Source organism: Rhipicephalus sanguineus, chromosome 10 (genome assembly GCF_013339695.2).
Source record: "Rhipicephalus sanguineus isolate Rsan-2018 chromosome 10, BIME_Rsan_1.4, whole genome shotgun sequence".
In the NCBI taxonomy this organism is placed as follows: domain Eukaryota; kingdom Metazoa; phylum Arthropoda; class Arachnida; order Ixodida; family Ixodidae; genus Rhipicephalus; species Rhipicephalus sanguineus.
In genome coordinates this window covers 70,817,118-70,835,035 of record NC_051185.1, presented here as the reverse complement: position 1 = coordinate 70,835,035, position 17,918 = coordinate 70,817,118, and the positions used below count along the sequence as shown (strand labels likewise).

The 17,918-nt window shown below is 45.7% G+C and overlaps 2 protein-coding genes across 2 annotated transcripts in view; one reads left to right on the top strand and one right to left on the bottom strand.

Moving 5' to 3' along the window:
- Positions 1-8,943, bottom strand: part of LOC119372683 (uncharacterized) — a 34,882-nt gene extending 25,939 nt beyond the window's left edge. Inside the window, exon 1 of the mRNA XM_037643128.2 lies at positions 8,932-8,943. The gene's annotated coding sequence lies outside the window, so the exon portion shown is untranslated. The remainder of the gene's footprint in view (positions 1-8,931) is intronic.
- On the top strand, positions 8,941-17,651 carry LOC119372682 (uncharacterized). Its single transcript, XM_049420113.1, has 4 exons — positions 8,941-8,945; positions 9,140-9,184; positions 15,179-15,345; positions 17,383-17,651. The coding sequence occupies exons 1-4, from the start codon at positions 8,941-8,943 to the stop codon at positions 17,625-17,627; spliced, it is 462 nt and encodes a 153-aa protein (XP_049276070.1). The 3' UTR covers positions 17,628-17,651.
- The last annotated feature ends 267 nt before the right edge of the window (positions 17,652-17,918 follow it).

Here is a 17,918-nt window from a genome sequence, read left to right as displayed (position 1 = left end):
ATAGACCTGTCCCAAGAACGTTCTATCAGCTAAAATTTCATGCTGGTTTCTGTGCGCGGCGAAGGCTCCAACGTGGATGCCTGAATTTCACACACCCAAAAATCTTCTATATTGGTCCATGCTTAGACAATGGTAATACACCCAGGTGGCTCATGAAAAAAAAAAAGCATACGCAAGAAAAGCGCATATAACTGAGCAGCATAACAACGTTCGCCAGGAAACTTTGAGTCGAAGTAAATTTAGTGTCAACAATTAAAAAAAATCGAATTCGAGGCCACCATTGCGATATTCCTGGCTCCCTAAGCAGCTCACAATCCTTCAATGAACTCAAATAATTTTCATTAATTATCGAGGCGTTTAATTGGCCCCTATGTTAAGTAAAGTCATGCTCCGAGTCATACGTATCCAATATAACTCTTAATTTGAAGCAGAACGATCGATTTCTATTTCTAGAAGTCTTTTTATGAATATTCTGAAAAACCGGAAGTGAGTGCTCGACCGGAAGTGCTTGGAAGAGAAACACGAGTGGCACGAGGTGCTCGTTCCACTAAAAACAAAGGGAGAAGGAGGTGCATTCGCAGAGTATGGTTTCCGGTTCTTGTTTTCCGCACTGTATCTGTATATCATATGCAGACATGATAGCGACGACAGTTAAACATATTGCAACGTAATTGTCCGCCGCGGTGGCTCGGTGGTTACGGTGCTCGGCTGCTGTTTCGATCATGGTTTCGATCCCGGCCGCGGCAGCCGCATTTCAGAGGAGTCGAAATGCTAGAGGCCCGCGTACCGCGCCATGCCAGTGCACGTTAAAGGACCCCAGGCGGCAGAAATTCTCCGGAGTCCTCCACTACGGAGTCTACCATGACCTGAGCCACTTTGTGATGTTAAAGTAAACCCCATAAGCCAAAAGAAACATAGCAGTTAGATTAAGTACCACAATGCCCCCAATAATATAATAGACAGAGGCTGACTCATAAACACAGTTCAATACCGCGCGAATAATAATCGCACCTGAAGTAAAAAAAAAATGTTAGAAAGGCGAACGAAATGCAGTCACGCGAACAGAATATCATGGAACGCACAAGAATGGCACGATTCGTCCTGGTGATCCAAATTTTAGAAAGAGTTTCCACAGCCTAGATGTTCACACATGCGGCAGTGCGCGGGAACAACAGATACGTCCGTCTTTTTACTTACTTCAAACTGTGTTATTTGGCGAAGGCCGACTAAGGAATTTTCCTTTTTCAAAACTAGCTACAATGACGACAGTCGAGCGGCAAGACATACTAAAGTATCAGTCTAAATAAAAAAGAACCACCATCATCAACCGAAAAGAGAAACGCGAATATTCCTTCTGAAAGTTCAAGCATATTGTAGCTGGCTCTTTACTACCCGTATACGTTAGGGGCCATAAAATAAATACTACCCCAGAGGTTGCTGCCGTCTAAATACAAAATAAACATCCTCGACGGCTTCCCTTTAAGTCCTCTTAAAAAAGCTAAAGAAAAGAGATACAGTATTTTTTTTTTTACAGAATAACGCAGAGACAGCAAATGTGTGTAGGAAACGACGATCGCCAACAGCCACGGGCAATAACTTCAGAACGAGGTCTCAAACGGTCCTGGCGTCGATGCGTTCGTAAACACACAGACGTCCCAAGCGTTTCCTTGCGCGCGAAGGCTTTTCGGAGCGCAGCCCTTATGGGCGTAACCTTTAAGTGTAACGACTTTTCATGGTCCGCCGGTCGTTAAAGGGAAAACGCATTCGCAGCCGCCGATAGCTCGAGGTGCTTTTCATTTCAAACTCGCGGCTATTCAGATATTCTCCTTTCTGAAGAAGCCAGGACAACCCTCCCTCACACGGAGGCCATCTTGCTAGGGAGGCCTGTGAATGCGGGCGAGGGTAGAGAGCTAGAGTGAGACATCTTGCGGAAGGCAGTCGCGAGACAAAAGTTTTATCTGCCGTGAGCAGCCGGCATGCACGCGATTTGGAACGAGTATTATAACGCCCGTTCTTGGAAAGGAAAGAGGCAGGCGTCGAGGATTAGCTGGGAAGAAGCGAGGCAGAGCTAGAACTGGTCTCGAGATAGACGTAATATTGACGTTTTTAAGAAGGGTATAAGAAACGGAGAGGCTGGCTGGGTGTGCTGAATGGCCGCGTCGGTCGCTTTGGCAGGGAAAGCTGCTTCGGCGGCGTTGTGCTTTGTTTTGATTTGCACGGTGCTGCCTGCTCCGGCGACGTGTCAAGACGAGCGAGCGACGTCTTCTCCGCCGGCGAACACATCGAGTTCGTCTCGCCCTAACTCGAAAGGCGGCGAGGCTGCTTCGGATAACGTTCGTGAGGAGGACGACGACGCGTCCTCACCACAGGTATACAGTCATTGTTCCAGCGTTTTCTTTTCGGGGTGCCCCGCCTCGATGTACGAATAAACCATGTACGTATAGGCCAGCTGGTACTAAGACTACACAACGGCTACAGAATAGCTGACTCGGGATGACCGTTTCTTCTTTGTTTTGCAACAAGCAACAGGGGAATGCGACAGTCGAACCAGCATTGATTATAGCATTTCCTACGTATCCTACATTTAACCTCAGCAATATGGACCAACTAGGCCCAAATGGATTTTTGTTGATTACAGCAATAAGCCTGTGAATTGGTTAATGGTCTAGATAGCGCTCTATATTATAAAAATGTTGTGAACTAACAGAACTTTTAAAAATGTATCCTACATGTTTGTCGCAAAATGTATTCGCGTTCGACATCGTTTTTTTTTTGTTTTGTTTCACCAACGGGGCCAAAAACGACACGCTTAGCATTAATGCACTTGCTCGAGTTTTTGTGAACGTATATGAGAAACCTCGCGGTAGTTAGAATGTTGTGTCTATTTACGTTGAACATCGACTAGCCAATGTTCCGTGGTGACAAGATGCAAATAATGGTAACGTACAAGCCCCATTACCTGGGTCGCCGTCGTGTGCGAAAGTGACAAAATACTTTCACTGACCCCCATTGTGGCGACCCATATGTGAACAACGACTAACGCTAAAATCCTTATTTCGTGCCCGTTCTTCTTTTTTCAAAAACTTCTGCTCCAATGTGGGTTCGACTGGCTCACGGGATGTGGTCAACCAGGCCTTGCCAACAAGTAAAGTCACAACGGTGAGTTCAGCTGCTTCACCAGAGCCAACTTTGAAAGACCATATTACAAATACCATCACCGGCCAAAATCTGTAATAATAATATCACCTGGGGTTTTACGTGCCAAAACCATGATATGATAATGAGGCACGCCGTAGTGGAGGGCTCCGGAAATTTTGCCCATCTAGTGTTCTTTAATGTGCACTGACGTTGCACAGTACACGGGCCTCTAGCATTTCGCCTCCATCGAAATGCGACCGCCGAGGCCGGGATCGAACCCGCGACCTTCAGGTCAGCAGCTGAGCACCATAACCGCTACACCACCGCGGCGGACGGCCAAAAAATGTGTACGCACACTTTTCTGTCCACCCTTCAACTATCCCGTATAGTGCACCCTTTTATACCGTACCGCCTGTGGTCTCCACCCTCTATTCCGCAGTGTCCACCCATTAAGCATACCATGTTCTGTACAATAAGCTAGCCTTAGTCGCATTGGGACGTTAAACTCTATAAACAAACCAAGCGATCTCTACAGGGTGTTTTCTTTAGAAATACAGATTTTTTAACAATGCCATGATAGTTGGCAGCTGCAGTCTTCGCGCACGAACTCTATGGCGAAGCGCAAATACTTTGCCGCAAGTAAAGTTACATTCAAATGAGTAATCAACAAAATCCTTATAACTTTTTCAATAACTTGAGGGCGGTTGTTTATATGCAATCGTATGTGTATCGTGAAAAGTTGTATACGTACAAGGTCCAAAAATAAAAAATTCAGCTTCCTGAAGTTACTTGAACATAACATTCCTTTGCATCTCAAGTGCGACAAGTTTCAGCGAAATTGACCGACTGGTTACTTGTTTAGAAAACATTCTCCGTTCTACGTAGTTTCGCGTGTATGGAAATTAGACCTCGGGAACTTAAACCTTTCTTTTAAATTTTATTTCAGAGATCGTTCAAGACGATATGACTTGTTCCTCAGCTACTCGCTATTTCTTTCCTTCCTTCTTTCTTTCTCAATTTCATTCATTCTTGACTGCGCTATGCATACATTTCGTTCTTTGTCATGCCATGCCGTTGTTAATAAACACATCTTGTGTACGTTTAAAGCTCCCTGGAGTCCCCTTATTCCGTTCTCAACATTTCTGAGTTCGCTATGGGCAGCTGCACGTGCACGCGGGAATGATAATTCGCAACTTGCGCGTGAGTATGCACTTGGCGATCGTAAAATAGCATCACGACAGCGTCGCCAGCAGCGGCGACTAAGCGCGTCAGTGAAATGGGGCTGCATCGCACTTACCGCCTTGGTCCACTAAAAAGCTAGAGCCAATTACGGTTTGAATGGCTCCCAAGCCTGTCGTGTCGTGGTATTTCCAGGGACCGCAGTGGTATTGTGCACTTCGGAAGCTCACTGTAGTTATTGCGAGGTACACTAAATATTTACTAGCTCTACAGCCTGTAATGATTCGTCCTATTTATTGTGTGGTGGCATAGTTATCTACGTATGTTTTAGCCATTTGCATGCTGAGAAACTCTACAGATGCTCTCGTTGGCTGCGCATACTTTCCTGTATTCAGAAAATACGATTCCGGCTCCGTTTAAACGAACACTTCATATCGCACCAGCTGGAGAACTGGAACTGAGACAGACTCGGTTGACTGGCCGTAGGGACAAAGGTTACATACTTTGGTTAAAACACTTAGATCAGTCTCACATCGGCAGTCAGCTTTCGGAGCTGTTTCAGAGCGCAGCACTTAACCGATGCTGAACGCAGGAACTGGTGCTTATGGGCAGAGTGACCACTTTTACATTTACCCGGCGTGCACGTTCAGCTCAAGGTTGACTCCTCAACAAAAAATGCCGGACGCGCCAAGTGTTGCCGTAGGACCAAGCATTATGAATATCCCCTATTACTAGGGGAGGGCTGTATGTAGCCGCCCCTGACGACACAAGGGCAATCGACAGCAATGACGAATGTGTTTTTGAGCGGTTTTGGGAAACGGTTCACGATTTAGAGTGCTATATCATGTGTTCCCAGAAACAAAGGAGCGTTCTTTTATTGGCACAAACCGTAAGGTACGACATCTTCCAGATGCCACTCTGCACACCCGTCAGAAATGTGACAATAACATTTGTCCATTTCACTGACCTATTGTGTTTAGTCATTAGTCGAATTAATATTTATCAAGGCATTACAGGAGCATTAAGACAGCCACGTATCCCTTTTATCTAAGATATCGTAATATTCTACGCGGAAAGGAGATAAATATTGTTCATGAACCCAAACACCTAATATAGTTCCCTGTGCACACAGAGGTTGATGTCGCCAACCCGAACGACTTCGCCCACGAGTTGACGCGAGAATGAACCCACCGCGCAACCCGAACGGACCTCTCGGTGATGCACATCCCTGGCGCCACCGACCTACCACTCAAAGATAGATTTACAAGTTACACAGGATACACAGAACACTACAAAAAGCCAAGGTGCGTCTTCCCCGCACCCCACCCGAGTCTACATAGAAAGCAAGCGGTGGAGTACCGATAGTTACAAAGTCCTACCCGAACCCTGTTCGCCTCCATAGGAGCTACGTACACTTGTACCCGGACAACAAATAAAAACTACGCAAAACAGAGAAGGCTTCGTACAAAAATACACTATGGTAATGTCCCAGCATGCCCAGAAGTTTCTGTCAAAATTTATTTTTTACTTACCGAGTGAAATGTGCTCGAGATATGCTATTATCACTACACGTGCACTGCATGCGAAGCTGTGGCTGCGCGTCCGAACACTGTCAAAAAGCTTTGAGGACGCTTGAGCCTTCGCCTTCAAGAGCAGAACGCGATGGCGTAATCGGGTCTCGTGCGCATCGCCTTCTCGTTTCTTGGTGAATGTCTCAATCGTGCCGCAAGGAAACGAAGCGTCTGTACGCGTAACATTGGCCGTTTCAAACTATCCTAGAATTCCTACTGCAAGTACAGTTGGACAGTGGCCACTACGCCACAATTCTCCCTTTCGCGAATCAGCGAAGGGCACACCACGCGTCCGTAAGGAAACACGCGAACCTACGCAGCCGCTCACCTTGTTGATGCTTTTGCTGACGATGATGCCTAAATGTGTCTGAGCGCTTTGTAATGGGTGGGCCTTTAAAACACCCGCTCGTTCCGCAATCCACATGTTTTGACGCCTGGCCTGATTTTGCGTTTCTGCAACGCAATATTACACGCGTTAAGGAGACTCCTCAAATTACATGGCATTCATATAGTGTTTTCTTTTTCGAAGCAGTTTCAAACAGTGGCGTGGCCCTGTGGTAGAACACCTGCTTGCCATGCAGCATGCCTGGATTCGATTCTCACGCGAACTGATATTTATTATTTATTTTATTTGCACCTTTCTTGATTTTTCGGTCATGGACAACGCTGATTTTTCCCTCACAACCAAGGACGCCGACGCCGACCCCTACGCCGACGCCGGAATTTCTGCGAAACGAGCTCTTTAACGCTATCGCGTTAATGCGCCGAGTCTCAGAGGCCACGTGATGAGGCGGTAGAGCAAGAATAAAAAGATCGTGGAGAATGGCTTCACGGAGAGTTGCGCTTGCTAAGGCTGGTTGTGTGATGCAAGGATTTTTATTGCGATAGCAATTATATGGACAGTCTCGGCTGGAAAATGTCCGTCGCCGTCGCCGTCATTCACCGTATATGTATAAGTATGTATATATATAAAAAGGCCACAAAGAAAAATAAAGAAAGATTAAGAATCTCGGTCGCGGCGGCCGCATTTTCGACGGAGGCGAAAACGCTTGAGGCCCGTGCACTTAGATTTAGGTGCAAGTTACAGAACCCCAGGTGGTCGAAATTTCCGGAGCCCTCCACTACGGCTTCCCTCATGATCGTATCGTGGTTTTGAGACGTTAAACCACAACGTTAAACCACAAAACTTCTTCGAGTATTTAAAAACGCGGATTATTTCGATATATTGTATATTTTGACATACAACTTTTAATGAATTTATTGCTCACTCTCCAAAATGTATGCTGAAAGGTCCCCTTCCGTGAGTAAAAGCCAAAAAAAAGTAAAGGCAGCTTTGCGCTCGTGGTGCCAAGCCTGAAGGAAGAGTGGAGCCGGGGACGGCCTTCCTTGTTTTGTCTTCATTTTTGTCTTTCTTTCTTCTTCTCTTTATTTCTCTTTCTCTCTCTTTTTTCTATCTCTTTTTGTCTCTGTTCTTTTCTTTTTCTTTCTTTCTCTTTCTCGCTCTTTCTCTCTTTGAAGTTGAATTTGAAGTTGAAGTTTGAAGTTTATTTCATTATTCTTGTGGTACATGTATTTACACTTTTAGGGACCCAACAAAATTGTTAAATGGTCCCTAACCGCATTATAACATCAAAAACTCTAAATGGCAACAGCATGAGAAGGGAATATTTATTTATCAAAAACACAAGAAAACAGATATCAAGAGAGAACGTGGTTTCATAGGCAATGGTCACCGTTACGAAAGAATAAAAACATTACCGACACGATAACGCGATGTAATTAAAGCAACAGGAATTCATTCTGTAATATGTATAAGTGCGAATAAGAACGTATCTGAAAACAATGTCTACAAATGACTGTTGCATTATGATTTGATATGAAGCGAATTTTTCAGTTTCTCTTTCAGTCTTTCTTTCTCTTTCTTCCCTTTCTCTTTCCCTCTCTATTTATCTCTCTTTCTCTCAATTTCTGTCTTTGTTTCTCTTTCGGTCTTGCTCTTTGTCTTTCTATATTTTTATTTCTTTATTCCCTTTGTGTCTCTCTGTTCCTCTATTTTTCCATCTCCTTCTTTCTCCCTCTCCCTCTTTCTCTGTTCTCGTTCTCGCGCCCATCTGAATTATTGCATTCCAACGCCGGACATATCGGCGCGCGTGTTAAGGGAGCGAAGCCGAAGATGGCGAAGAGAACGAAGGGAGCGCGTGACGGACAATTTATTGCTCTCATGATGATGATACCTTCTGTACACGACCGATGGAGTCTCTCCTCGCGAAGCGATATTTGATTTCGTTTCGCGAGGAAATTTTACTTCTTTTTTTTTATTGATTTCGCCTTCTCCTCCTCCTCTCCACTTCACGTCTCCTCTCCTCCTCATTTCCTTTCTCCTCTCCACTTCGCGAGCAATGTCTTTAGATGTGAAGCATCTTATAGTAAAGTTCAATCCGGTGGTAGGGGTGTGCGGCGTGACCACCCTTACTGCGCATGCGCAAGCCATCTTCACACACCTCCTCTCCTCCTCTCCACTTCCCCTTTCTCCCTCCCCCTCCGACTTCCTCTGTCCCCCACCCCTCTCCCCTTTCCCCTCTCTCACTCCTCCTCTCCCGTTTCCCTCTCTCCCCCTCCCTCTCTCTCCTCCTCCTCCTCTCCGTTCCCCCTCTGAAACGCGGGCTCTACATGACGAAACGCTGCTTCGCATCGCCTCATGGTCCCCTCTAGCGGGAGATGGTGTGATTTTGTGTAACGCTCGCACCTGCTGTACTCTGTATACTGGGGCTTGCCCAATTCCTGTGGCCCATACCCGCCCGAGGTTTTTTTTGCCCACGACCACTGTACCACGGCGGACGGACTTACGCTCGGCTTAAGCAGCCCCGCCGTTAAAATTTGTGAGGGAAAGCCAACTTCTTGGGGCGTTTCGCGCGGTCCGACGTTGATACATCAAGTGTTCCAGCTATTTTTGCTCCATGTAGCCGTAGATTGTACTATGCATTTTCGCGAAAACATTGCCGTGTTAAAAAAATCGTTCAATGTAAAGCATAATTCGATTTACCCGAGTGCGATGTAGTCGAGTTGGATTGTGTTTCGTTTCTTTCTCCAGGGACAGGGTTACTTTAGTGACGGCCGTGGTTTGGTCACCTTCCGCGGCGGCTGAGAGGGCACGACATTGTTGATGTTCTATAAAAAAACATAGCTTAGTTTTTATTTTCATGCAAATGTGCTTAATAAGCAATTAAATATATATTTTTTTCGTTACGCAGCCGCTACCTCCGTACAAGCCAAACAGTGGTGGAGCTAGAAGTCCCGTAAGTATAAAGGTGGCATCTTAAATGTCAGCGTTATCTTATAGTGGAACGCTTGGATTTCATTTCAATTATTTACCTATTAACGTAAGTTTTCATGAACATCTAAGCGCCCTATTAACGAAATCAGATTGTCGACTAAACGCAATACTAAAGGGCGTCGCACTTGTTTGCCTTTGTCACTGCGATCATGTTTAACCAGGTAACTTGTACTTATCTAAGTCACGCGATCCCTCTGCGTAAGGGCCTGGTTGTATCGGTACCGTCGAAACCTGCCCTAAGGCTGTCACGTGGGCTTCACACCTGACTGATTTATACAAGAACGCATTCTTTTTATTTTGCTCTAAAGATACTGAATAACCATTTTGCTAATGTAGCAGTAGCACTCAAGCACCACTCTGTTACAACAATCGCAGTTTGCTCCTTGGTTTATCCTGTCGGCTAATGATGATGCTGATGATAATGAATGACCTTCGTTGGTTAGAAAACTGAAAGCCTTCGCCCGAGGCTGGCGTCCTCCTCCTTCCAGGAGGCAGGGGGCTCTGATATTACTGTACGCGTCTATACATGTCACTCGTATCTTGAACTGCTTTTGATTTAACACAGATTTTAGTCATTTGTGATTGAACTTGCCGTTGCGCCATTGCTATTACCGCTGATCAAAGTATCCTACATCTTTTTGCAACACGCATAATGCTCCACCGTCTATAAATGCGGGAAATGTAGATTATTTGACGCCATTGTTCTGGAGACCAAATTTAAGGCAAGTCGAAGCGTTACAATTAATGATAGTGTATGTTAAAGAGATTAATCTTAATTAAAACGTAAATAATTATCTAATTGATATACAGACAAATATGCTGTATTTCTTCATAAAACGAGTTCAACGACCCACTTAAATTACATGCGATAGTTACCTGCTGGCAGCGACCATTCCTAAAGGGCAATTTTTTTTTTTGTAATTCCTGCAGAAACACACCCATGTCCAACTTCTCGTTAAACACGGCACTGCCTATATACCAAAGCGATCGTGTGTAGCAAAATATTTCAACCAGAAGGGATATAAAAGTTTGGGCAACTATAAAACTTAATTTACCGTTAGGTCAGTGTCCGCGGTCTCTTCCTTGCCAATAATGCACATAAATGGCAAAAGTAAGTTGCATTTACAAATCTTTTTTATTTTTTTTTATTTAGAAATACCGCAGGCCCTACTCGGGCCCAAGCAGGAGTGGGTACATGAATATACAAAAACAACACCAACAAGAATAATTACAACTGTCGCCAACGTACATTGCCGCATACATGTTTACAATCAATAAGCAAAAAATGTGCTTCGCAATTCGGCACATAAGAGTAACATAAGAGTAACATAAGAGTAAGAAAAACATGTACATACAACAATTCAACACATCAGGCAAATGTATAAATAAGGCTATGCAACACGTAAGACTATGCATCAGATGAAAAAGCGAGCGCAAGACGCAATTACCTTCATTGAGACACAGTAGACAAACAGACAGACAAACAACTTTATTGTGGTCCTGAGAGGCCAGGCAGCGGGCCAACTAGGCAGGTCCCCACCCAGCCGTTGGCTAGTCCCATGTCGGAACAGAGAGGCCATGCCCCTCCGCTCGTTCACGAGACCTCTGGACTGCCTGAAGCTGGACGTCTTGTCTGGGGTCTGTGATTGCCGTCGTCCAGTCTTCCTTTCTTTTAAAATCCTGTAACGCAGGGCACTGCCAGAGCATGCGACTCAAAGAGCCAAATTCACCACAATATGGGCAAAGTGGATCAATATCCGAATGAAGTATGCTCAGAAAGCCCCTAGAGGGGTAAGGGACTATACACGCGCTATCCGCACACCCGCTCCGCACGTGGCGGGACACCTGCCGCCCGCAAACGGAGGAGGAAAAACCGGAACGACGCCAATCGTCGCACACGGGGTACCGGTTTTTCCTCCTCCGTTTGCGGGCGGCAGGTGTCCCGCCACGTGCGGAGCGGGTGTGCGGATAGCGCGTGTATAGTCCTTAAGACCCCGTCTGGAGATTAGAAAAATAATTTTAGACGTCAAAGGAAAGGTTATTTAAAAGCGCAACGAACGATTCTGATGTGTTAGCGTTAACTACTTCCTCTGGTAATTTATTCCATAGTGAAATTGCATAGGAAAAAAGAGAATATTGATGTGTGTTAATATTACTAAGCGGTTTCTTAATTGTTTTATTGTGGTTTGTACGACCAGACCACACGGTGGGCTCAGTTAAGTAACTTTCTCGCCGTATTTTGTAGTGACAGTGGTACATCTAATATAAAAATTTGATGCGAGATACAGTTCTGTGATGTGACAGTTTCTTCAATTTTGCCCTGTCGCGAAGAAGGGACATACTTGAAAAAGGCGAATATGTGGTGTATATGAACCTCAAGGCTAAATTTTGCACTCTTTTTATTTTTTTGATTAAGTATTTCTGATGTAGGCTCCAGATCAGATCCGCATATTCTAATTTTGGTCTGACGAGAGCTGTGTACGCTGTTAATTTTACGGTCGAGGGGGTACGGCGCAATTTACGTTTCAAAAATGCCAGCTTTTTCAGCGCGTTGCTGCAGACGTTTTCTATATGGGGTTCCCAACCTAAATTGTTTGTGAGTGTAACACCTAAACACCTCATTTGCTGGGTTTTTTATTATAAGCATTATTAATAGCATATGCAAATTCTAAGGGTTCTTTTTTGTTCGTAAATGTAATACTTGCCGTCTTCGAAGTACTAAGCTTCAAACCGCTTGTTTCACACCATACACTAATTGAGTGCAACGCATCATTGAGTCTAACTTGATCGGAGTGTTGAGTTAGATTAGCATAAGCAACACAATCGTCCGCAAAGAGTCGGATCTTCACAGGCGATTGAACAGACAAATAGATATCATTTATATAAACCAAGAACATTAAAGGACCGAGCACAGACCCTTCTGGTACTCCCGAGCGTACATCTGGTGTATCAGTAACGCAGTCTTTAACAGCCACGCATTGTTTTCTTGAGGACAAATAACATGCTATCCAAGGGACGATATTGTGTTCAATGCCCATACGGTGCAGTTTAGTGACTAAATCAACATGCGGAACAACATCAAACGCTTTGGAAAAGTCCAAAAACACTGCATCAATCTGACCCCTCATATTCAGTGCATTTAAAAAATCATCCGTTATCTCAGCTAACTGTGTTATTGTGGATAAACCAGCCCTAAAGCCATGTTGATTTGCATGAAGTAAATGATTGTTCTCTAGATGTGTCATAACTGCTTTAAATAAGATATGTTCTAGCAGTTTACAAGTTGTGGATGTTAAGGAAACTGGCCTGTAATTATTTAATTCTAAAGGGGAACCGGACTTGTAAACACGAACTATCTTTGCAGAGCGCCAGTCATCGGGTACCACACGAGATTCTAAGGACGCCATAAATAATACACATAAGTACTCTGCTACCCAGACTGCGTACCTGTTGAGAAGAACATTTGATATTTTGTCTGGACCTGTTGACTTTTTTTATGTCGAAAATACGCAAACGACTAGGAACGCCGTTTTTGCTTAAATTTATTTCGGGAATCGGATGACGAAGCGTGTAAGGCTGCAAGTGTGCGTGCGATGCGTTCATAGTAAACACGGGCTGAAAGAATCGGTTGAATCCATTGGCAATGGTAAAAAGGTTCGTCTATGCCTATGCCAGATGTTCTGATCTCTGTGATGCGGCTTTTATCTTTAGATAAATATCGCCAAAATTTTCTTGGTTGTTCAGACATGAACGAAGACAAGGTGCAAGAAAAGAACTGATCTCGTGCAGCTCGCACTTTATCCTGAAAAGTGAGTACTAGACTTAGAAGTTGTTTCGTGTCGCCACGTTTTCGAGAGCGTTTTATCTTGCGCTTCAGATGTATGGGATTACGATCCATCCACGGGTGCTCCCTGTCGATACGCTTCTTTTTTAAAGGCATGTAGGTGCTTTCACAATGAATGACCATGTCTTTGAACTTCGACCAAAGCTCATTAACGTCATTTGTCTCATTAAAGGAAGGGAATAAGGATTCCATACAACTAATAACTCCATCATCATCCGCATTCGTATAGTCTCTCACAAATGTGTCAGAAGGTTTGACATACGATCGCAAGCCCCAACAGGACACTCAAGAACAAGGAACTGGTGATCAGATATCCCATCCTTGACACTGACGGAGCAATCTGGAAACGAGGCACTTTGCAAACACAAGGTCAAGTACAGAAGAACTGGAAATTCTTGTGGCATCGGTAACTAACTGTGTTAAGGAAAATGTAAACGCAGTTAGGAGTAATGATTCAGCATTTTTGAAATATTTGCCGTCATGAGAAATGAGGACGCCGTGTCGCAAATAGATGTGCTGTACACATGCCCGTCTCCTAGCATGAACCCTTCTAAGTGTGTAGCACTTTAGGGGCTCGGCTTGTCGTCCATCCACCGTCTCATGTCGCATGGTCACGCAGTGGTCAATACAGGCCTAAAACAAGCCTAACAATGCTCAAAACCAGTGCAAATTAAACGAGGTCTGAAATTATATAAACTACAGAAGTAACCCAGAATTAATCGCCACAATTTACCTAAAATCAGAAAAAAAATTACACACATCTCCCTGTAAGGGAACCCTGATGGGCATGCGAAGCAGCTTGGGTCGCCGTGGGGTTCCCGCAAATGCGTTCTGTTTGGTGCACCTTGGTGATGGATGGTTCGTGGTTAGGGTGTAGTTGTTGTTTGTTGTTGTTGGTGGTGGGGCGTCCCCCCCAGCTGCAGCTTCCCTGCAGCTTCAGCCCTGCAGTTTACGTTTCCCTGTAGCTTCCCTGGCACGAAGCTCCGGGTCCGCTTGCTGGCATCACGTTGCGCTGCAGCCGCGCGAGCCTTCGTCTCTTCAGAAGCGGCGTGGCGGCGCTTCCGTCGAGCTTCAGCTTCCCTTGCCCGAAGTTCAGGGTCGGCTTGGCGCCGCTGCCGTTTCGCGGCAGCGGCTGGAGCGCGCCGAGCAGCAGCTGCGGATGAGTCACACTGCCGTTTACCGCTCATACCGATGCGCTCACTGAAGGAATGCGCGCGCTACCGCGCGCAACCTCGGTTTATTGCACGCGGACCAGCGCCTTGTAGCGGATTCTTCAAAGATGGATGGAGCGTCCCCTGTATAACGGGGCGGTGACAAGTATGCCACCAGGCTCGACAAATATATATATATATATATATATATATATATATATATATATATATATATATATATATATATATTCCTTTTCTCTTCTTTTTCTTAATGTTGGCCTAATGTGTCTGCTTCAATTAACTCTATCTTACTACAGAAAAAAAAAACGCAAATTTTCAGCTCAGTTCTCTGCCCTTTACGGCAGAATGTCCTTATTTTTTTCGAATATTTATTTTTGTCCTTTCTCTATAAATTTCTGCCCCCAATGCTGTAACCATCTCTTACTTATTTCAATTGCGGGTGTGTTCAGCTTTCCATTGTTGTCCCTAAAACCCAAGAAATTCCTTGAGCAGTGCCTCTAGCGGGCGGAGCGGTAACTAGAGTGGACGGCGTCTCACACGGGAGGTAGGGTCGAGCATAGCTGCTTCGCATCAAAACTCTTCTGAAACATTCGGCTGATGCCGGCGCCGCGCGAGAGAGGGCGCCACCGCCTCGGAAAGATCGCGATTGCCAAGGAATTCGCTGGGCTGCCCGTGCTACACGCACTTCTTAACGTTTCACGGTAGTGGAGCGGCATTAAGCGCAGGATTTAGAAATGCGCGGAGACCTACACAAGAACGCCAATAGCGTATGTTCAAGCGTGCGATTGATAACTACACCAAGACCTACGGAAGAAATATATTGGCGCTTCATTAACCGCAGACTTAGAGCTGAATTATAGAGCCGAATTAGCGCTACATTTTTTTGAGATTGACAGTAGATTGAAACAATGTAAAATAAGGTAAATGAAACAACGTGCAGCCTTGGCCGTGTGGTCGGCGGCACGCAGGTGTACAAAGGCACCTTCCGGCCCTGCTCCTCTCACGAAGACTGCCTTCCCAACGAGTGCTGCGTCTACGGCCTGAGCAGGGGCGACAGCTGCATCCAGCAGTCCAAGCCGTGTCCCGTCATTAAGGTGCCCGTAAGACGTAAGTAATTATAAATAGAAGCGCAGTAAGACTGTACTCGTTGACAACTTTTCTTCATTCTCGTGTTTCACAGATCGACGCGCCCCCATGCGGCGCGAAGCGGAAGCACCATCTCGATTACCACTGGCAGCGGACGCGTGCGTCGTTTCTCGAGCGTGGTCGTTCTTCTCGTCATTCTGTGGCGCCATTTCATAATGATGAATCTGTTTAAGTGGCGTGTAAATAATTGCACCGCAATTTCGAATCGGGCACTGAGCACATCTTCGTTCTCTTTCAGTCGCCGTTTTCGGTCGCCGACATAGAGAAGACAGCCCCGATAGTTCAGTGCTGCCATCGTTTCGCAAAGTAGTAGCTATAGGCAAAAAAACCCCCCCAAACTCCCCAAAAAAACCCAGCGGCAGCGAGTTTTCAGGTTACCGCAGAAGAACAGCTCGGCGCGATAATCTAGTTGGGCGCCATGTTGTAAGACGCGTTGCGCCTCCTACAGGCCGTGAAACTCGCGAATAGAGCCAAATTGTGCGAATGCTACCGCTAATGAATGTAGTCCCATCATTGCGTCCGGATTTTCTGGTCGAGAAATAAAACAAATATCCCTCATTTTCTACAGGAAGCTCTTTGGGGCAGGTTGCAGCACACACCAGTGAGATATTTATAGTTGTTTTGCGCTATACGTTGTCATTTCGTCTTTTCGGACGGGTGAGAAGGTCGAGTCCTTAACGTGTCCCTCGAACGCTAATGCCGTCCGCATCTTATTTTTATTTTATTTTATTTATTTATTTGACAATACATGATTATCGTGGTGCAGGAGACTAAAGGCAACATTATGAGTCGCCTGACTAGGCCTCAAGCAGGGTCCAACGCAACTGCATTGAAAAAAAAAATGCATGAGTACAAATGCTTGAGGTCAGCGCCCGTCTCATTCTGGCTGCTCCGTCTACTCGCCTCAGAAACTTGCGTCGAGCCTTACCCACAAATGGTTGTCTAAGCAGACAAATCAAATGGTACTAAACGCTTGTGCTACGCGGCTATCACGCGGCCATATCGGACTACTTCGCGTAGAAGTACATGTGCGGAAGCTCCGCGGCCGTAGCTTTCCCTTCATAGCCAAGAAAACTTGTAGCGACAACCGTCCTGTGAACTTTTCATATTAAACGGATTTGACGTTGTCGTCCACGGTATAGGATTGGGCCAAATTCAATGACCTCACTTGCTAGCGCACAACCTGCAGTGGCTGACGTCAGCTGGAGCTTGCCAGTTGACGCCTAATGCCGCCTGATGTTGGCTCTCCACTGTTATAGCAGAAGTATTGTCTTCATCATGTCGGCATTAAATATTTGTGTTTTGCGCACTTCAAACTATTAATTCAGTTGAACAGACTGTTGGGCTAGTTGCTATTGCATTTTAACAAAGTTAAATCAGCGCAAATAACGACGGGCACAAAGATGAGACAGACAAAGACGGCACCTGTCCTTGTCTGCCCCGTCTTTGTGTCCGTCTTTATTCGCGCTAAATTGAGTTTGTTAAAATGAAAGCGGTAACACCGTGGAAAGTGTGTCTTGTACATTCTAAAACAAGAATACACGATATTACAGGAGAGGTAATCGACTTCTTGTGGCACGAATGTATGTATGTATGTATGTATGTATGTATGTATGTATGTATGTATGTATGTATGTATGTATGTATGTATGTATGTATGTATGTATGTATGTATGTATGTATGTATGTATGTATGTATGCGCTTGCCGGGGCTTTGTATGTGCATCATGCGACGTTAGAAGGATTCGTACCGCTGAGCTCCTTCCCCCCTTGCTTTTAACCCCTTGAACATTTTGAAAACAACGCAAATTACGACACGGACTGGAGGAGATTGAAGGACACACAGCAGCGCTCATGTGTTGCGTCCTTCAATATCCTGCTGCACCTGTCGCAACTTGCGCTGCTTTCAAGATTTTCAGGAACTATTATCAACTAGACCAGCTGCGAATTCTTTAAACCCCGGTCCCGACTACACTAGCTTTTGCCTGCTATTCGCAGCGCGGCCCCGCTTTTGCCCGCCGTACAACAGTGGCGGCTTCTTCTTCAACGCGTGCTCGGCGCCCGAGGACTGCCCATACCCGTACCTGTGCTGTCGCCTCCGGGGATCCTACATGTGTGTGCCCTCCTTCTATGACAGGCGCCGCCGACGACGTCGACGTCACGCGATCGCAGGCCTGCATTACGAGCACGACGACGTCGGGGTGTCGAAGTGGCACGCGACTGATACGGCTTTGTCTTCCTGAGAGCCTGCAGTAAACGTGATGCCAAATGAGCGTTTGTATGCGAGCTCAAATAACGCTTGCGCGACACTCTTTGTCCGTTTGTGTCTGCTTCCTTCCCTACATCACGACACTGTGCTAAGTCCGCCGCGGCGGTGTAGTGGTTGTTGTGCTCAACTGCTTACACGACGGTCGCGGGATCGAATCTCAGCCGCGGCAGTCGAATTTCGATGGAGGCGCAGAATGCTAGAGGCCTGGGTGCTTAGATTCAGGAGCACATTAAGGAACCCTAGGTAGCCGAAATTTCCGGAGCCG